The sequence below is a fragment of the Podarcis melisellensis genome (genome assembly GCF_964234715.1).
Source record: "Podarcis melisellensis genome assembly, chromosome: 8".
Lineage (NCBI taxonomy): Eukaryota > Metazoa > Chordata > Lepidosauria > Squamata > Lacertidae > Podarcis > Podarcis melisellensis.
The window spans coordinates 72,038,967-72,059,694 of record NC_138540.1 but is presented as its reverse complement, the minus strand read 5'-3'; the positions used below and the strand labels follow the sequence as shown (position 1 = coordinate 72,059,694).

Below are 20,728 nucleotides of genomic sequence, written 5' to 3'. Positions count from 1 at the left end.
GTTCAGAAGCTGTAAATAATCAGTGTTGGGATTGGTGAAGCAAGATCATGCACCCCACTGTCCCTGCAACAGGTTCGTGCACTGGGCTGGGGTGTGGAAGACCAGGGTTTGAAACCGCCCGCCCCCTAACCATGTAGCTCACTGGTAACCCTTGGCAGTGGCGTAGCGTGGGGGTGCAGGGGGGGACCGGCCGCACCGGGCGCAACATCTGGGGGTTAGGGTTAGGGGGCGCAAATCCACGGGTTAGGGGGTGCAAATCCACGGGTTAGGGGGTGCAAATCCACGGGTTAGGGGGTGCAAATTACTTGCCTTGCCCCAGGTGCTGACAACCCACGCTACGCCACTGACCCTTGGGCCAGTCGTGCTCTCTCTGCCTAACCTACCTCACAGGCTTCTGAGGATAAAATGAGGAAAGGAGAGAACTGTGTGCTTCTCCTGGAGTTATTTGGAGGAAAGGTGTGATATAAATGCAAAAAAACAAGGTTTTTTGGATGTCTGAAGAGGGCTTGTGGGGGGAGCACTAGTTAGGCATTCGTGTGAACTCACAGAGGGGGCAGTTGCCTCCTGCCCCTGTGACTGCTATGAACCAACAGTATCGGGGGCAAGGCCCCACCAGAGTCTCCAAGCAGGAAGGAAGCAAAGTTCCACACTGTCATCAAAAGCTGGGGCATGGGACCATTAAGTCCAGAGTCTAAAACTACCTAAGCGCATCACTAAGGGACTTTCGGACATCACCCAAAGGCTCAGCAAGAAGAGCTCTCCTCGCGCCGCACCCACTGTCTAATTAACAACCCCATCCTACTGGGAAATAAATCCCATTGAACTTGAATGGGCCTTGCTCCAGGGTAAGCGGTGTCTCTGAACTGCAGCCTAAAGCGAGACCGCCCCTAAGCATGGACAGAGTACCATTCCCTTCTACCAGAAACCCTCTCCATGGTCGCTGCAGGCCCCTCCCTCGCCTCTCTCCGCAATCCCGCCGCCTTTCCTCCAGGCACCTCGGATCCGAGGGGCGTTTTCCGGCTGCGAAGAAAAGCGCACGGCGATCAGGTTCGACGGGACACCCCAGCCTCCCCCCCCCCCCCCGCTTGCTTGGAAAAGGGGCAGCCGCGAAGGCTCCCCGCCCACCTCCTCCGTCTGCAAGCGGCCCGCGAGCCCCGCCCCCAGGCTGCTGCGACTCTGGCTCCGCCCTGCTGGGCGCTACGTCGCAGCTATTGTGGCTGCAGGCAGAGCGGCGGGAGGGGCAAGGAGGAGGGGCCAGGGAGAAGCGCTGCAGCCGCAGCGGCGGCGGGGAAAGAGGAGGAGCAGGCGGTGGCAGCAGCAGCAGCAGCGGGGCCAGCTCCTCCTGTCACAGCCCAGCTGGGAACCGACGGCGCCGCAGCAACAGCAGCAGCAGCAGCGCTTGAGCTGGTGCAAGCGCGCGCAGGGAGGCGACCCCCAAGCCCTAGGATCTCCCCCAGCGCCGCCACCCATCCCGGGTTCCCCCTTGGCTTCGCCGCCAGGAGGAGGCGGGAAGCTCCCGGGCGCCGCAGGAGAAGCGGCCGCAGCGTCGGCTGAAAGGGAGAGCGAGCGAGCGAGCCATGGCTGGGGCGGCGGGATGCGCCGTCGCTGCGCGCTGCTTGCTGGCGCCGTTGCTCTTGCTGGCTTCTTGCCTGGCGCCCGGAGGCGCAGCCAACACCCAGGTGAGCCCGCCGAGAGGGTGGGTGGGTGGGGCAGGAGGGAGGGAGGGAGAGCCTCCTGGGCGGCTGCTGCGCCCGGGGAGCTTGCGGGGGCTTTTATTGCCCAGCCTCGACGAGGTGTCTCTTTGGAGCGCAGGAGGAGGGGACTGCCGGGCGAGGATGGCGTGCTCAAGGTGTCCGGGGCGGGTTGCCCAAGGTCACTGGCACAAGGGAGAGACCCTTGATCCCCTCGGATCTCCTCCTGGTTAAGAGGCTAAGGAAGGAGGCGCTTATCGGGAAACCTGCGCCTGGAGGGAGAGCGGGCGGGCGGGCGGGCAGGCAGACTGGCTGGCTGCTAGCTAGCTACCTAGCACGGAGAGTAGCGGCTGGAGGAGGCGACGTCGTAGGTGATGTCCAGGCAAGGGACTGGGCAGGGAGGGGGGAAGCCCAGCAGCCGTCCCCCTCTCTGCCTGCGCACCGAGTGCTTGTTCCAAGGAGAAGCGGGCATCTGTTTTGCTGTTTGCTCGCCCTGCCCAGATTCCATCTGGAGATAGCAGGCCTGGGGGGCGGGGATCGACACCCACCCACTTCATCTGCTTGGGAGACGGGGTGTCCCCAAAGCGAGAAGAGAGGCCGGCGTGGCGTGGCGCTCTCCCCCTCCTCCCTGAGACCTCCTCTGGACCCCAGACGTCTCACCTTTTGCCTCTGGAGTGGCATTTGGGGGCTGGGCTGCAGGGCCCCCTTGTTTCAAAGCCAGTGGGGCATTTTTTAAAGAGGTCCTTGGGCTCATCTGGGTAGTGTGGGTTTTCTCTCCGGATTGGCACTCCTCTCTGTTTTGTTTTTGCTTGCCTGTGAGCAAGGCTGCATATGGACCCTGCATTTAAGCATAATCATGGGAATTGTAGTTTCCCCTGTCCAGATCTACATTACCAACTATGGTTCCCAGGATTCTTCTGGTGTGGAGAGTGGGGGGAAAGTGCTTTGAATGTATGGTGTGCATGCAGCCCAAATCCCACTGACCTACCCAGGATTGGGCGGGGGAACACATTCCTCCAGGTGAACTTCACAGCCCCTCAGCCCCATGGCCTGGAAGTCAGGGAAGCATCCTATTATCTGTCCCATCCAACACAGCAATGAGGGTTAAGCAGATGGTGGCCTTCCTGAGCTCAGGGGAAGTACCAAAAGAGACTTGTTTTGAAATGATGGGGTGGGGCCTGCACAGAGTCTGTCTGTCTCTGGTTTGCACAGCAGAGAGAGAGGCTGGTGGGCCAAGCCATGCCTGGTGAAGATTGCAGTCCTCCATCTGGGCTGTCAACCTGCCATCTTCTGTGGAGCGCAGGATGGTCTCCCTCCTCCTCCACTCGCAACATCAAGCCTAGACTGTGCCATATCTTCCCTATCAAGAATTGGCATTGCTCAAGCATCTGCTGAAGGTTCCTCCCCTGGCAAGAGACCCCCTGGACCTACTGCAGTGGGGGGTTAGCTCACTGACCGGGGGGGGGAGGGAGGCTGCTTAGGCCTAGGGCCTTTCAAAACATAGAGCCAGCATTGCCCCCACCATTTCTACTCGCCCCCCATAAAAAATCTTTAAAAACCCAGGAGCTCAAATTGCAGTTATTCCATGTCAGATGTGGTTTTGGTCTCGATCGTTGCCCACCCTGCTGCCTTCCCCCCCCCCCCAGGCCAAAGCTGCAGGCCTGCTCTTCATCCTTCCTGGCTCTCTTTAGGACCTTGTTGTAACGCTTTGATCAAAGGAGCCCCCGCCAAGTCATACCTCCCACCCTTAGCTCACTGAGATAAGATGCAGAAGCAACTTCCTGGTGCTGCACCATTCTTGGTCCTCTGTAGCACAAGACCCCCGTGCAAAGCCTTGGTTTGGATGCAGATTCCTCGTGGTGCATGTGTTGGGGCGGTGGGGGAGACTTTGCTCGCTACTCCTTTCTTGTTTTGCTCTGTGGGGGGAAATGGCTTTTGGCCATGGGTTGGCACATTGCGCCGGAGAAGCACCATCTGTGTTTACCATGGTGGTGAGGGTTGTCAGTGCTGAAGAGCCTAGCTGGCAGAAGAAAACCAGTTGGCCATAGTTGCTTGTACCCTACCAGATCTCAGGATACTCCCCCTCTCTGAGAACAGGTGAATAATGGCAATAGAGTCATCATGTGCTGTTTCTTGGTGGGAGGCATGCGATAATAATTATTAATTCCAAAATGGGTCTCAGTCAGCGCTAAGATCCTGTGTTCTCAATACAGAACTTGGCTCCTTTCTGAACAGAAAGCAAGAAAGCCCATGGGAACTGTGGTTCTTTGTGTGTTCTTGTGATGGTGGCAGCTGCTAGTTTCAGACAGACCTACCTTCTATCATCTGCATATCTAATATATGGACTGGCAAGCTTTGTGGTCCTAGCAGGCTAGAGAAGGACAACAAATTGGGGGACCTAAGCAATCTAATGAAACTTTAGCTTGCTCTGTCAACATAAAAGGTAGAGTATTTGGGGGGGAGGCAGCAGGAAGAGAGAATGGAATGGAATGGAGTACCTTGAAGTAGGCATGGCTAGCAGGCTCAAGCCCTGAACAGGAGCGCTTCCTACTGCAACACTTTTCTGCAGGCCCTACCTGCTGGCTAAATAGAGCACCTCTGTGAGAAGGTCCAAGCTGGACCAGATTTAACACCTCGTCTTGCCCAGCCTCCTTTTCTCTCAGTGGCCAAACACATGCCTAGGAAGTCCACATGCAGAGCATGAGTGCAACAGCACTCTCCCCAATTGTCCTTCCCCAGCAAGGTGTCGGGGGTGGTACACCTCTGGAAGAGATGTGAAGGCCCAGGAAAGAAACTAGGAAAATTAAGGAAAAACCTGTCCCCCAGATTCCCCCCCAAAACACACACCCACACCCTGTTCTTCCCCACCAAAAAAGCAGAGAGAAAACCCAGATCCCCCCCAGTTATTTTCCAGACCTTCACATCTCTAGATAGAGCATCTTCCAGTAGAGAAGCTCCTGGACAAGCCAAAAGCCCTGTCTTGTGGTCTCATGCCCAACTTACAACTGTCCAAGGCAGCGAACTAGTTATGGTTGGAGACAGAACATTGGTCTAGACAGAGTCATGATCTTTGTATTCCAGCAAGACAATTCTATGATCTCTTCAGTTAGAAAGAAGACTGGATGGGCCTGCCACCCTTTGCCCTCCCCGTCATATTGAGGATGGGGTCAGCAGGGGTGGAACCCAAAGCGTTCTGCTTCACAAGGCCCAGCCCACATCTCCCTTAGGTGTCCCTTGTTTCTACTTCACGGCAGCTGGGAGACTTGTGACGAGCTGTTCTTTGTTTTCCTTGAGAGAAGAGAACTGTCTGCAGCTAGGGCAATTTGTGGCTTGCTTGAAGTGGGACGGCAGTGGTAAAAGCCCACAGAGAAATTCCTGTTGTAAATGCAGTTGAGTTGCCATTGTTCCTAAATCCGAACATAGCGTGCGGTATTAGAAATGAAAGCTATTTCTAGTCTTCTACTTGTCCCTTCTGCATGCGCCACAATCTACCAATCTACCAAGAAGGACTCATCCAGTTGCTGTATTCATCTCCTCCTGGTCGCAGTGGGGGGTTGTGGCCGTATAATCACAGAGAAGGCTCCATACCCTTCATGAAGGTTCTGTTAGGCCTTAAAACCAAAATGTGCTGTGTAGAAGCCCCAGGTCACTCTCCCGCTAGAGACCACTCATCTTTTTTGCAGTGGTGTGTTTTGACTGATCTGCTTCAAGTGTGTGGAGCCAAGCAAGGCTTGGTGGGTGGGTGAACTTGCCACCCTCCTCCACTGGACAAGGGAACAGGGTCCCTGCACAAGCCTGCATTTCTGCAGAGACTTGCAAAAGCCATCGTCTTTGCATGGGCGAGGTTCCCCATAAATCTGGGGTGCTTCGTGAGGTGCCTGCTGCTCCACAGGACAGCAGGGGCAAAAAGGAGCCTCAATTCTTACACCTCTCACTCCTTGCTGCTTCTCGCTTGGCTCCCGGCCCGCTCTTCCTCCATCTCACACAGCTAGCTGGTGCTGTGATGCTCTGAGCAGCCTGAATCAGCTCAGGAGGGATGGGACGCAGGGCAAGTTGCAGCTTTGAGGGAGGCAGAGAGAAAATATAAGCCTTTTCCATCTCCCTTCCTTTTTACCTCCCTCCCTCCACACTTCTGCCTCTCTCAGGCTGCATCCCTCTTTTAACCCTGCACAGTTTCCTCCTGCAACGTAAAGTTGGGGAGGAGCCAGCAGACTGTGGCTTTTTTTCTGCAGGGTCCCTAACACTCACCCCCCCCCCGCAGATCCTGTGTTGGAAGGGGGGAGGGGGGAAGCAGGTGGATGCTTCCTCTCCTCTCTATCTCATCTCGCTAAGTGCTTGTGGGGGGGGGAGCAGGAGGGGGGATTAGCGCTGCACTTATTAATCCCGGTGCCAATTAACCACTTCCGTGCCGCTCTGGCTTCCATTTCCCGGCTACCTCTTTGTCATCGTTCACCTGTCATTGATGCTGTGTGTATGCGCACACACACACACACACACACACACACACACCAGATTCTTGGTCAGGGTGCTGATTGGGTAGGGGGGTGATGACTCAGGCCTCTCCTTTTTTCTGCACCCCCCCTTTTTGTTTTTGATGCCTAACCCCACTCCACCCCAGCCTGCAGGGAGGTCAGCCTGCAACCAAATTGCAGCAGCTGCTTAATCGCTCAGAGCAGCAGCTTAGCCACGGGATCCAACTTAATCCAAGCCTCACTTCTCCATTGTCCTCCCCCTTGCACACACGCATGCACACACACACACACAGTTGCCTGTTCTATTCCCCCCCCCCCCCGGCCACCCTCTGCCAGCTTGGAGGGAAAGTGCAGGCCCCATATGTACCTGACGTGTGTTCCTGGTTGCACTGTCCATCCACCCCCCCATCTCTTAGGGGGATTGCAGAGCAGGTCTTCCTAATCTCCCTCCCTTGCCTCAAGCTGTCACCTTCTCCCTCCTCCCCAAGAGCAGGAAAACCGAGACCCTTAGTTCAATCCAGGCAGAGCGGAGACTGCAGGGGAAGTGGGAGTGGCAGGGAAGTCTTTTTGCAGCTCCACCGCTGGGTCTCCTAGCCGGAACCAAAGCCATCTTTGCCTTCCCCCCATCTCCTCTCCCTCCCGCCCCCGCCACTAGCACCACAGGTCCCCCACACTCACCGTCCTCCTGCAGCTCCTCTTTACACTTGTCCCTCAAGTGCTGTGTTTGCTCTTGCTACACCCACGCTTAAAACAAACTCTGTGTGTCTGTAGCCCTTTCACAGGCTGGCCCCCATCCTTGGCCTGCAGCCAGCACTGCTTGCAATTTGTCTCTCCAGATTCGGACTTCCGATGGGTTGTATCTTATGCTAGTCCTACCCGGAGTAGACCTATTGAAACAAACGGGCATGGCCGACTTCATTGTGCATTTCGATTACGTACAAATTTTGAAAGGAATTTTGTGCTTGGAAACTGCTTAGAAGCCATTTTGGAACCAATATGTAAGTTAATAAATCGTAATATCACACACCCATTCATTTCAGTGGGACTACTCTGGTCCTTCCAGACCTGTTATTGCTTTGGCCTTAGCTAGGAAAGTGGGAAGAGATTCAGTTCAGTTTGCAATTACCAAATGTTTTATTAATTAAATGCCCCCTTTTAGCTTGGTTGTTTTGCTTTTAAATTAAAAATGGACTTGCACACCTTATAAATTCTGTGGTGGGTGTAAAATAGCTATGTTTGAAGGGTGAGTCTAGGATGCCTAGCAAACACACTAATGTATTGGCTTTCTGCATGGAGACAATTTTTTTTTGACACAGAGGTGGTTTCAGAAATAAATGAATTCCCTGTTGTGAATGTTGGTGTTTTGTGGAAGGTTGTGCCACATTTCTGCCTGGCTGTTTTGAATTGGCTCTGTCAGGAAAATGTTGGGCTGTTTTAGGTCAAGGGTGAGGAACCTGTGGCTAGGAATCAGGGGAGAGAGTTCAGTTCAGTTTGTGTTGTAATTCTCGCTTTCCAAGGCAGCGCAGAAACTGAAACGCAACCATGCAGAGATAGCTCAGTCAGTAGAGCATGAGACTCTTAATCTCAGGGTCGTGGGTTTGAGCCCCACGTTGGGCAAAAGATTCCTGCATTGCAAGGGGTTGGACTAGATGACCCTCACGGTCCCTTCCAACTCTACAACTCTAGGATTTTATCCCTCGAAATTCACGCGTCTCTCTGAATTTTGCAATGCACCTCTCCAGCCATGCAATATGTACAAAAATGCATATAGGAGAGTAAAAATATACTATCCTAGCAGAAGGACAATGTGTTTTGCTTGCAAACATGAATTAGGCAGAATTGCATAAAACACATATATATTAGGAGGAATCGGCACAAAAATGTTGACAATTTTCATGAGGACCTTTCAAATTCGCGAACTGATGTGGAAATGTGGATAACTGAGCGTAATATTAGAAAAAAGGGGGAGGAACTGAAATTAACAGACCTATCTATCCTTAGCCTACAGGTGCTTGTTTAGCTGGGGCCTTGTCTCCCCCTTTCTAGTGCCGCCTTCTGGCTTGCTACCTTGGACACTGTGGTGAATAAGGCCTTGTTTGTGCCTTTGGTCCAGCCGGGCGAAGTTATGAAAACAGCGTTGTTGTCACTGAACCAGGCACACTGGTGCTGCAGTGGCCCTCAGAGGCCTGGGCCCCTTAGTGGAAGTGGAGAGGGGCAAGCACGGGACAGAGGAGAATGATAAGGTGGGGGAGCCCCTGCTCGACCCACACCTTGTGTCTCTAGTGGGTGCCAGCTGTGGAGGCCCAATGAAGCGGCACTGTGAGAAACACTGACTGAGATGGGAGAGAGGGAAGAAACTGGGGGGGGGGGATGGCATTTGGACAGAGATGGATGGCAGCATAGCGAGATTCTAGATGAAGGAATAGAGAAAAGGAGTGGAAGGAAGGTGAGCTGGGAGCGGTGGGGGGCGGCGAGGAAGACGAGGAGGAGGTGGTGGTGCTGCCTGGTGGGAGTGGGCCCAAGATGAGAAACTGCTGAGGGAGGGGCTGGTGATGCAGTATTAATTTCCATCTGGGAGCTGGTCTCCATGGCAACAGAGAAGATCTGGCAACTCCATGGGGAGCGGTTGCCACAGCAACAACATCCCCACGGTTGCTGAGGAGGAGAAGACGGAGAGAGACGGAGAGATGGTGCAAACAAAGATGGGGGGAGGGAAACAGCAAAAGGGCAGGTAGATGCGAAGATGCGAGCTTCGTGGGGGGTCATGGGAGTGATGTGGCCGGGGAACACCCTTCCCTGCTAGCTCTGGGAGGTGCCCTGCCAGGAGGAGACTGTTCAACGTGATCCAAACGTGTGCCTGGTGTTTTGCAGAACGTGCCCGTCTTATCACCCCTCTCTTCCCTTTGTGTGTTGCAGGGGATGGGGGCAGCCCTTGGCCCGGCACTCGGGACTCCCCAAGTGGCCATGTTCTGTGGGAAGCTGGTCCTGCATCTCAATGTACAGACAGGGCGCTGGGAGCCTGACGCCTTCGGCACCAACACCTGCTTCCACACCAGTGAGGAGATCCGGAGCTACTGCCAGGAGGTATCAAGCGCTCGCCTGCTCCTCTTCCACTCCCAGTGCTTCCTCGAGCCCTCCTTCTCCTTTTTGGCTTGTCCCATCTCCACCTTCCAGTTCTGCTTCAATTCACCCTGAACCATATGCTTAGCCCTGCACAGGAGTCCACACACACCATTGTGAATCTAACCTTGGCTGTCCCTGTCTTTGTCATTTCCCAAACTTGGGTCTCCAGCTCTTTTTAGACTACAACTCCCACCATCCCTAGCAGGACAAATGGTCAGGGATGATAGGAACTGCAGTTCCAAAACAGCTGACGACCCAAGTTTGGGAAGCACTGGTCTACCAGCTCAATCCATTGAAGCCCATTTCTCTTTAACTGGGTCCAGAGAAATGACCCAAGGCTATTTGATCTATTAGGAACTTGCCTTATATCTGTTGAGTCTTTTCGACCAGCTAGCTTGGTAGCAGCTATCCAGGGTTTCAGGCAGACATATTTCCCATTGCCTGCTAAGTCATAAACGTACACAAAGAACCACACACGTGCACCAGGAATAGATTCATCAGTGAAACCAAACAGGTCAGTTACCTGGCTGTCTAGCTACCTGGGCATTCCATGTATACAATGCTAAGCTTATTGGATGGCCTATAAACCTATAGAGCAAGAAAATAATAAATGAGCTCACTTCTAGAATGATGTCCCTTTGCCCACTGCCATTCCATATATGCTGAGATGCTTGGGGCCATGAGCGCTGAAAGTGATGTTTGTTGGTATCTTTTATGTGCTGTTATCTTTACATCCCACTTTTCCTCCAAGAGGCTCAAGGTGGCATGCACGATTTCCCCCTTCCCTCATGTTTTCCTCACAGCAAGCCTGTGAGGTAGGTCAGGCTGATAGTCGGTCTTTAGCCCAAGTTCTCCCAGTGAGATGAGTGGGATTTGAACCCAATTGTCCAGGTCCTACACCAACGAAACCACACAGGTGCTGGTTGTTGGCATCAGCGGAGATATAAGGACCATCAGAGGTCCCCAGTCCATCTCAAAATGTGTTGATAGACAGACCCTCAGGTACACAAGCACCCAGAAGCATTGGCACCAGACTTTCTGTTTGTCTGACTCTCACGCACCAAGCTGTGTGCCCTCCTGCTTTGGTTAGGACTTCTCTCTCCCGTGCTGAAACAGATGCATCTGGCAAGGCCACTATCTCTTTGTGAATGTTATTGGCAGTGCCACTCCCCCCACCCAAGACAAGCATCTGCACCACTGGCGCATCAGGAAAGTCCAGCTACCTGCCATAATAAGGGAGCGTCATCGCTCCTTCCCACTACCCCCAGTTAATCCAGATCATAATAAGCACTCTGTTTGCAGGCGCAGGACGCCTGCATGCTCTCAGTACGGACTTGGACATTCCCAGCCCTACCTGGGGATCAAACCTGGGACGTTCTGCATGCAAGGCAGATGCTCTACCACTGAGCTATGACCCTTCCTCAAAGTTTAAGCTCTCTCAGCTGCCATGAAATCATCAGCTGGCCCTAGCCCAGCCACCCCCTCTCAGCATTCCTGTCTGCAGTATGGGGATAATAACGCCACATCTGCATTTATGCTCAAGTATTCAAAGCGCCTTACGTATGCCGTTGTGTTGTAATAAACGGACCATTAAGTGGCGATTTAAGTCAAAAGGTGCAGACAAATTAGCCCAGCCAAATGATGTAAGGGGGAAGCAAGCAGAAAAGGACCCCCATAGCCATCCTTGCCCTGGAAGAAACACTGCAGCTCTATGGCTTTCCCAAGGGTGGTCCTACGGCAAAGAAAAGGAGGCAGATTTCAGAGTTCAAAGTGTTTGCAGAGGGGAGAGAGAGGTGGTCCATAGGGCTCTATCTAGTCTCCAGCACAACTGTTGTTCAAACAAACCAGAGTTGTGTAATGCCGCCGCGGTAGATTTCCTACCTACAGTTAACAAAAAGTCCTCTGTGCAGATCACAAATAAAAGTTAAACTCACAAATCCACCAGGAGCCATGCGTTTAATGCAAGTATTTATTTATTTTTTAAAATTGAATATATACCACAGAAATAGTTAAAACCAGCAAGAGAAACAGCAATAGCATAAATAAGTGTTTTTAAAAGTTCTAAAACTGGAGAGAGAGAAACTGGGGTCTTTGCTTGGTGCTGAAAAGAGCACAATGCAGTGAAGAAGTGAGGAAGGCATTCCCTAGCCAGGAGCCACCACTGTAAAGTCACTATCTCTTGTGACCACTGGACTTGCCGCATTTGGCAGCAATATCCAGAAAATGTCTTCTGAAAAGGTTTTTTGGGTCCCGGGACACATTGCCAGAAGGATGCCATTTTCCACCTCAGGCACCAAAGTTTATCATGAGCTGGCCATCCCATGCCCCTTCAGGTTCACCCTGCTCTTGTTTGGGAAATGGGATTTTTCTTGTTTGCCCTTGCAACCCACCCACCCGCTCCTGTGCCTTGAACATGGAATCTGAGCCCAGAGTACGATCTGAAGGAGCTCTGCTCAGACAAGGCTGCCTGGGGCAATTCAGGTTGACACCCTCTCCCCTTCATTGTACAAAAACATGCCAGAGAAGACTTGCAGTTGAAGCTGGCATCAACACCACCAACAGGGCAGCATCCTCTACCCCACCTGAAGGCGTCAGGCTAGCTTACGGGGATCAGAACAGGCCACCTAGCATGCACAGATGGCCCTCCCAACACCTCACTATTGCTCCCTGCCCCTCAGCACCTACCGCTTGAGGTGGCTCCCTCCCTCTGCCTCATTGTAGGGCCACCGCTATACTTAGGAACTCCAGCTTTGCCACTCTAAGGCGCTCCTTCAGAGGGAGGAGGAGGAAGTGTATGTATGTGCCATTGTTCTCTGATGCATCATAAGTATCAAAAGCTCTTGTGTCCCCTCTCCCTGTCTCCCCTTCCCTGCTGTGATTTGTGTGTCTCTTCTATGCACCACTCGCAGGTGTATCCCGAGTTGCAGATCACCAACGCCGTGGAGGGCACCCAGCCTGTCACGATCGACAACTGGTGCAAGAAGGGGAGGCCCAAATGCAAAGGCCACCAGCACATCGTGGTGCCCTATCAGTGTCTGGGTAAGTGCCAGATGAGGAACAGCCGCAGGGAGTTGGCACGAGAGCTGCGCTTGCTGTATTTTGTGTAGACCAGGGCTGGAGAAGCTGGGGCTTTCCAGGTGTGGTTGGACCTCACTTCCCATCATCCCTGGCTAAACTGACAGGGGCTGATGGAAGCTGATCAGCATGGAGAACACCAGAGGTTCCCCATTCCTGGTCTAGACCCTGCAGATCATTGTCTCTCTGCTTGTAAAGCAAGTGCTTTCCTACTGAGCTGCTTCCTACCTCGCAGGGTTGTGGTTAGGATAAAATGGGCCATGCACGCTGCCTTGAACTCTTTCAAGGATGGGTGGGATTAAAAAAAAAGTCATAAATTGTAACGCTGCCTCCTTCTGTCCCTTCTCTAGTAGGTGAATTTGTGAGCGAAGCTCTCCTCGTGCCCGACAAGTGCAAATTCCTGCACCAAGAAAAAATGGATTCGTGCGAGACCTACTTATATTGGCACAGCGTGGCCAAAGAGGTGAGCAGCTGGGAGCACCTTAGGGAAGGGAAAGTAGCAGATACTTTAAAGTGAGGGTGGGAAAGCTTTCTTTTTCCAGTTGAGGGTCACATTTCCTCAGGAGCGATCTGCCAGCCTCCTCTTTCCTCTCTCTCTTTTCCCCACTGCTGAGTGGGCTGTCAATGGTTTGTAGAAAACTCCCCCTTCCAAAGCTCTGCCCATTTTAGCATATCCTCCACCTGCCCTCTTTCCCTTTCTCCAGGGACTTGAAAACAAGCCAGGGACTGCAGGTTTCCTATCCCTGCTTTAAGGCAAGCTCTGCTGAAAGTGAAGAGGCTGCCAAGACTCTTTAAAACAGTGTTTTCCCAAACTTGGGTCTCCAGTTGTTGTTGTTGTTGTTTTCGGACTACAATTCCCATCATCCCTGACCACTGATCCTGCTAGCTAGGGATGATGGGAGTTGTAGTCCAAAAACAGCTGGAGGCCCCAGTTTGGGAAACACTGCTTTAAGAGAGAGTTGAGAGAGTGTTTGTGCCGCAGTTACAGGCTGGTTTTTGATAACCCTCGCCGCTTCCTCCCAAAGTAGGATGCTGGCAATGATAACTTTTAACCTCCCAAGTTTCCTATTAAATGTCCCTGGAGGATGACCGTGATATAATGCAACCTAGGATTAATTTCTGGGCCCAATTCAAAGTGCTGGTTTTGACCTATAAAGCCTCAAACGGCTCAGGACCGCAATACCTTAAGGACCGCCTCTTCCCATATGAAGCTACCAGACCCTGAGATCATCTTCTGAGGCCCTTCTTTGTGTGCCTCCTCCTCGAGAGGTCAGGAGGGTGGCAACATGAGAATGGGCCTTCACTGCAGTGGCTCCCCGTCTGTGGAATGCTCTCCCCAGGGAAGTCCGCCTGGCGCCTTGACTATACATCTTTAGGCGCCAGGCAAAAACATTCCTTTTCAACCAGGCCTTTGCCTGACCTGACATCCTATACCCTTTTTAAAATGCTGGCTCTTTTCAGGAGGGAGGTTAATCTGGTTTTTGTTTTGATTTTATGTAAGTGAACCTCCCTGAGACCTTCGGGTATAGGGCTGTATAGAAGTAAAATAAATACATATTAATAATAATACTGTACATCATGTCAAGCAAGTCATTTTTACCGCTGACTTTCTTTTTGGGCTGGGGAGCAGAGGAAACACTGAAGTTCCTGCAGAGCTAGGCAGCTGTTGTGTTGTGTGTGAGTGGAGGGGATCACGGAGGGAATGTGGGTGTCTGGGATTGCGAGTCTGCGTGTCAGATAAGTGTTAAAGGAGAGAGTTTGTATGACCTGGGGGCATTTGTGACTGGGGGATGAGGGAGATAGTAGTCCTGGCCAGGTCTTGATCCTACCCACTACCATGTGGTCCTTGGGCGCAAAAAGGCTGCCCACTCCTGGTAGTGTATAAGTGTGTGTGTGTGGCAATTTCACAATAGCACAGAAAAAAACTATGGAATTTAGCTTCCTTTTTAAAAATAGTGTGGGGTTTTTTGCTGCTTTTTAATTTCAGGTTACAAAACATATCCATACAAGGAATACAGAGCTTAGTAGGCATACAGAAAAGAAAGAAAAAATAGGAGCTGATGGTTTTAGCTTTATATGTTCCAAGAAAGGCAGCCAAATGAAAGTAGCCATAAGGTTCCGTAAATCAATGGAGGGTGAAAACCCTGTCTGGTTCCCTTAACCAAGTCAATAAAAGGATACCATGTCGTTTAGAAGGTGTGAGTCTTTCTCCCCACCCCAAGGCGGATATTCCTTTTGTGAATTACTTAATTTGCCCATATGCACAATGTCCAATACTTGTGAAATCCAGGTTTTTAAAGTGTACCCCTTTTTTGCAGTCACTAATCTCACTGCAGTTAATAAATGGAGGACGAGGTCTTTATGGGTTATGTTCTTAATCTGAAGAGTAAAATAAGATAGGAGGGCTTCCAAAAAACATAGGTTTCCTTTATAAAAAAAAGTTTTTAGACCTCATGAGTATGAAAATAATGTTGGCACGGTGCAATCAGTGTCTGCCAAAATCTCAGAAAAAAAGAATGGCTGCTGGATAAGGTTTCTAGCTGAGGGATGAGGTTTCAGGTCCCTGTGCTATTTCTTTGCCCTGCCCCACTCTGGAGTAGCAGAAAGTGGGATAAATTAGGAAAACCAGTTTTAAAGTGTAGAATATATCATGCACAGCAGGAGAAATCATGTAGATGTGTTTAATTTGCAAAGGTCTACAAGTTGGCATGATTTGTTTGGTATTCCTCGTAACAGAATTTTGAGATACTTTGATGCAGAATTTTAATTTTCTTTTAAATGTAAAGTTCGCCAACCTCACAGTGAGAATTGGTTGCATTCAAACATAATTGGAAACCATGAATTGGTACTATGACTGTCTTTTTATGCTAGTTTACAAACTGTGTTCTGTGAAAGCCTGCCAAATAAGAATATCCAAACCACAAACTGGGGGTGGTTTGCAAACCATGGTTTGTACTAACCACGGTTTGCTGCGGCATCTGAAGTCACAAACCACAGTTAGGGTCATTGTTCTGCCTTAAAAGAGGCTGTTGCCCCATGGTGAGAGGCGTGAAGGTGTGTGTTGAGCAGATGGAAAATGAAAGGAGACAAGTGGCTGCGAACCATGGCTTGCTTGCTGTACATCTTGAAGCTCAAACCATAGCGCAGGTTCAAAGCACAATGGCTAGCGCAAATCATGCTTTGGTGTGGTGTCTGAACTGAGCCAATGAGTGACTTAGCAGCATTCTGACATTGTTCATCTCCCATTCCCAGGCCTGCAGCGGTGAGGAGCTGGAGCTTCACAGCTATGGCATGCTGTTGCCCTGCGGGGCAGACCGCTTCCGTGGGGTCGAATATGTGTGTTGCCCTGCACGCCCCACAGCTCTCAGGCTGGAACAAGCCACTGAGGCACCCCAGATCCTTGCCCATCTGAGAGAGGAGGCCCTGCACAGGTGAGCAAACGACCCCAAGCTGCACTTGCCACTCACCCTTTAATGTGGATGGTGTGCTGTATGGGACACTTTGGAGCTTAAGAGGATCCATGTTGGGAAATTGCAATATATTCCCCTCCCCCCACAAAATAATCAGAATTTATTTTAATTCAGGTTTTTAATTGTGCAAAATTCAAGGCCCTATTTGCTTCCCCCCAGGTGGCATTCACACTGCTTTAGATGTTCTGCAAGGTGTTCCCCACACAATTTCCCCCTTGCCAGAAAGACCCCGCCAAAATGCACACTCTTCCCTTTAAGTATCGATTGTGCAGACTCCTGACCGGATGGTTGTTTCTTCAGCAACAAGGTTCCGACAGGACGCATCCCAACAGAGGAAGAGAGCCTGGAAATGGAGGAAGAAGGGGACCTGGATGAAGATGAAGAGGTGGAGGAGGACGAGGACGACGAGGAGGAAAGCCCTGGAGATAGTGCCCCTGACCCCGACCCTTTCCCTGCTGCCTGGGATGACTATTTTGTGGAGCCGGGTTACTATGACGACAGCATCACCCAGACTACCATCACGACCACCACGCAGACCACCGAAGAGGATATCAAAGGTAAGCTCTGGAGCACAGGGCAGGGCTAGCGACTGGAGCCGGGATGGTGAAGCTGTGGACCACCAGATGTTGTTGGGCTCCAACTCCCATCAGCCCCTGTGAGTGTGGCCAATAGACGGGGTTGATGGGAGTTGTAGTCCAACAGCATCCGAAGGGCTACAGGTTCCCCACCTGCTCTTCCTCACTTGCCTGTTCACCTCTCTAGAAGTAGTAGGGAGGGAGGTAAAGGAGCTTCATCCTCCTCCATCCTTTCCATCACCTTTCTGGGAGGCCCTGTTGATCTGTCTTAAAAAAAGCAAGGATGAGAGAGGCCTACTGAAGATGCTTATCTCAAGAAATGGAACCTGAACCTAGCCGTACTTTGTTTTTCTGAGAGTGGGTGAAGTCAGCGCTCCCATTCGGGCCACTTCTGAAGGGCGAAGTTCATGGAATCCCTGCTGCAGATGTTAGCACATGAAAGGAGGGGCGCATGGAGCCAGCAAGCAGCTACAAGGGGTGGTAGGACAAGACGGAAATGCTCAGCTGCTTGTCCTGGTCATGTCTCCTCCTCGTCCTCCTCACAATGGGGCGCCTGTTCTAGAGGCAGCTCGGAACCTGGCTCTCCCTGACACAAAGGGGCAGACGCAGTGAGCCAGTGCGTCCCTCAGCCGACACAGCTCGGAGGCGGGGCACAAGGGGGCACTCCCGCCTCAGTCCATGAGGCGCCAAGTGGAGCTGAGAATTCAGCATTCTTTTGCCTTGTACATTTTTTGTAAGAGGTGGGGTTTGATTCAATTCAGTGTATTGTTTAGCTTTACATTCAAATGGATCTCAAAGCGGCTTACAAGCAGTAAGAAACAACAACATGGTAGAACATCACAAAAACAGGCAGCGACCATTTTAGGCATGTCCAATACAGGCACAACCGCGCATGCGCACATCATGCTGAACCTGGAAGTGACCTGAAAAAGTCACAAAAAAGGGCAGAATGGGGCAGGGGCGGAATGAGGTGCTTGCAGGCTTTTTCAATGTTGTTTGAAATATATGTGATTTCCCTTAAATGCACAGTGCCTTGGAACGTAACCCCTTCATAAATTGGGAGTTGTCTGTACAGCATAAATCATATAAAATAATCAACAAATACCGTATTTTTTGCTCTATAAGACTCACTTTTTCCCTCCTAAAAAGTAAGGGGAAATGTGTGTGCATCTTATGGAGCGAATGCAGGCTGCACAGCTATCCCAGAAGCCAGAACAGCAAGAGGGATCGCTGTTCTGGCTTCTGGGATTCAGAATATTTTTTTTCTTGTTTTCCTCCTCCAAAAACTAGGTGTGTCTTGTGGTCTGGTGCGTCTTATAGAGCGATAATACAGTAATATATAAAACAGTGAATATCACAGTGAATATATAAAATCTGTGAAACACTATTAATGAAACAGCAACTGAAAAATAAGGGGGGTGGGCCTGTTATGCCATGTGAGGCTATATTACAGCCTTTGACAACATGGCGTCCTCCAGGGGTTATTAGACTATGACTCCCATCACGCTAGGGCTAATGGGAGCTGGAGTTCTAGAAGGTTGGAGAAGGTTGTGTATTGATGCCTTGCCTGAGTGGGGAGTCCCCTGTCCTGCGGGGAATGTTTCGTGTGGGTGGGAGGGCCGAGGCATGTTGCCTTGTGTAACGCACTTCCTGTGTTTCCAGTGGCCCCCACCCCTCGCCCCACCGACGGAGTGGACGTTTATTTTGAAATGCCCGGAGATGGGAACGAACATGCCAACTTCCTGCGTGCCAAGATGGACTTGGAGGAACGGCGCATGAGACAGATCAATGAGGTGATGGGGGGTGCAGCTCTAGAGCAACTGTCACCCCAATTGAGGGGTGCCCTTGGTGAAACACACTTCCCTTTGCTTAAATTGTGAACGTCTTCAATGCATCGGTAGCCTGTTTCACAATTTAGAAGGCACAATTTGTACTCATCGCATAGGATGATAAATTTGCATGTGCGGATTTGATCACAATCGCTCAGAGGCACATCTTGCTGAATAGGCTTTGATGTTGTAAATTTTCCCCATGAATAAGACAAACCAAGTGTTAACACAATGCCTGTCATGTAGGCCAGCTTTACGAGTGAAGATGAGCTGATTGTTTTGTTTTGGCTGCTGAGCGGATTGGAGAGAGTCTGTGGCAGGGGCTCCAAACGGTCACCTGGGACACCTGCCCATAATTCCATCTCTAAATGTTGAATTTACTCTATACCAGGGATGTCCAACCGGTCGATCTCTATCTACCGGTTGATCGCGGAATGTCCCTGGTCGATCCCGGTCCCTGAGTGCCCCCCCCCAAAAAAAAACTTATTGGAAGTTGAACGTTCCTGCTCTATACAAAACAGCAATATCCAATATATAAAATGCATGCCTTCAAGCCTGAGAAGCAATACTGGAGAGGGAGGGTGAAAGGAAACTGCATCATGGGGCCAGGCTCTGTGCCAGAAAGAGATGTGGGCCTTTTTGTGGGAGCATCATCCGCACCTCATTGCTTTGTTTCAATTCAACAGGTGATGAAGGAGTGGGCCGAGGCAGACAACCAAGCAAAAAACCTGCCCAAGACGGATCGTCAGGCACTCAATGAGGTGAGGACTAGAGAAGGATTGTATTGAGATCAGCTCTGGAGACGCTTTGCCAGTAAAATCAAATCACGTTAGTAAGGACCTTTTCAGTGATGGCCCCACAGCTATGGAACACTTTACTTACCAAAGTGTGAATGGAGCTTTTGATTGAGACTTTTTAATGGACTTTTTTTTATATAAAAAACCCCCACCTATTCCAGCTTACTTTTTCCTAGGTGTTTTTATTTAATGATGGTGCTGGTTTGGAAATTGTTTTACATCTTGGGCAGATTGTTTCTATACTTTTGAATGCTTGGGGGGGGGCTATTTTTCATGCCAGTATTAAAAATGTCAGCTGCGCTGGGAATTTGTTGGAAGAGTAGTATACAAATTCCCAAAATAAATTAAAACACATTTAAAATAACACATTTTTAAGTTTCTTTCGTTGCTACTTTTGGCTCCTTTTGTAATTTTTCCATTTTTGAATGCTGGCTTTGGAATGTCTATATTTTTTTTATTTTGAATTGGCGTCATTTATCTCCCCCATTCCCAAACTGCTATTTTGTGGAAAAAAGCATATGAATTAACTTCATGTTTTGTCTGTTTAGATGTATTTACTGGGGCTTCCATCAGTCCAACGCCTCCTATAACCTCTCCAAAAACCCCACACTAACCCGTGGGGAATCTTTTTTGCTTTTGCCCCCACCCCATGGGCCAATTTTGACAGGTGGGCATAGCTACCCGCATCTCAATCGCATCACGCAATTGTTATTTCACATGATTGACAGGCAGCGTGCTCCTCCCACCCTCCCAAAACTCAACATCAGGTGTTGAAGGGGGCAGCGTGAGAGGGCTTGCACATCTGCTTAACTTCAGCGGTGCTGTGCAGCACCAGATGCTCCCAGACCATCACCCTTTGGTCCCAGCAGATACATTTAACTTCATGACCCTCTCGCCTTCTCTCTTGGCTGACCCAGCACTTCCAGTCCATCCTTCAGACGCTGGAGGAGCAGGTGTCTCGAGAGCGACAGCGGCTGGTCGAGACTCATTTGGCCCGTGTGGTGGCCCTGCTCAACGATAACCGACGGGCGGCACTAGAGAGCTACCTGACTGCTGTGCAGACTGATAATCCCCAGGTAAGGAAAAGCATATAGAGGAGGGAGGAGATGAGTTGGGTGGGAAGCTGCTCAGGGATGATGTTCTTTACCTTTACCTGTACTTTTACCTGGTTGGATGCCATTGCCTCCCTCAAATGGCACCACTCTTTGGGCTTTTTGCGTCTTCTTGGTTTTGTTAAATTAGTTTTTGTTTTGTTTTTTTCATTTTCATTATTTTATTTATATTTTATACATTTATTTACATTTTATACATTATTTTTTATAAAAAAATTTTTTTTGACAAAGTCATAATCATAAATAAATAAGAAAAAAAATGTGCACCCCACCACCGAGGCCATTCCATTGTAACTATCCAACCTCCCAGAATGTCAACACCTCTTGCGATGGTTTGACCCCTTTCCGCTTTAACAGTACAAATTCTACAGATGCCTTCCGTATCTCCTCAAAATCATTTCTCCTGCTACCTTAATGTCACATTTTAATTTATCATTAAAAGCTATACCCCACACCTCTTTATTATCATTCTTCCATTTTATATTCTGCTTGCCCCTTCCACTTCCTGGCTATACTAATTCATGCAGCTGTCAATGAATTTGTGAGCAAGTCCTTCATAGCCTACGAACCTTCCACCGTTAAAT

General features: G+C 50.4%; 1 protein-coding gene and 1 long non-coding RNA gene across 4 annotated transcripts in view; one reads left to right on the top strand and one right to left on the bottom strand.

Moving 5' to 3' along the window:
- The first annotated feature begins 1,268 nt into the window (after positions 1 to 1,268).
- The window catches only part of APLP1 (amyloid beta precursor like protein 1), a 51,828-nt gene continuing 32,368 nt past the window's right edge, over positions 1,269 to 20,728 (top strand). For 2 of the 3 annotated variants that reach the window (XM_081920611.1, XM_081920610.1), the window contains exons 1-9: positions 1,269 to 1,679; positions 9,080 to 9,247; positions 12,196 to 12,325; positions 12,712 to 12,824; positions 15,614 to 15,792; positions 16,132 to 16,388; positions 18,069 to 18,199; positions 18,922 to 18,996; positions 19,950 to 20,108. In XM_081920611.1, coding sequence (XP_081776737.1) covers positions 1,578 to 1,679; positions 9,080 to 9,247; positions 12,196 to 12,325; positions 12,712 to 12,824; positions 15,614 to 15,792; positions 16,132 to 16,388; positions 18,069 to 18,199; positions 18,922 to 18,996; positions 19,950 to 20,108 — 1,314 coding nt within the window. In that variant the 5' untranslated portion in view covers positions 1,269 to 1,577. The remainder of the gene's footprint in view (positions 1,680 to 9,079; positions 9,248 to 12,195; positions 12,326 to 12,711; positions 12,825 to 15,613; positions 15,793 to 16,131; positions 16,389 to 18,068; positions 18,200 to 18,921; positions 18,997 to 19,949; positions 20,109 to 20,728) is intronic. The other variant, XM_081920612.1, reaches the window with a different exon arrangement.
- Positions 14,702 to 17,510, bottom strand: LOC309375396. Its single transcript, XR_014170903.1, has 2 exons — positions 16,739 to 17,510; positions 14,702 to 14,935 (listed from the first exon to the last, which is right to left on the bottom strand). It is a non-coding gene; the product is annotated as an uncharacterized lncRNA (long non-coding RNA).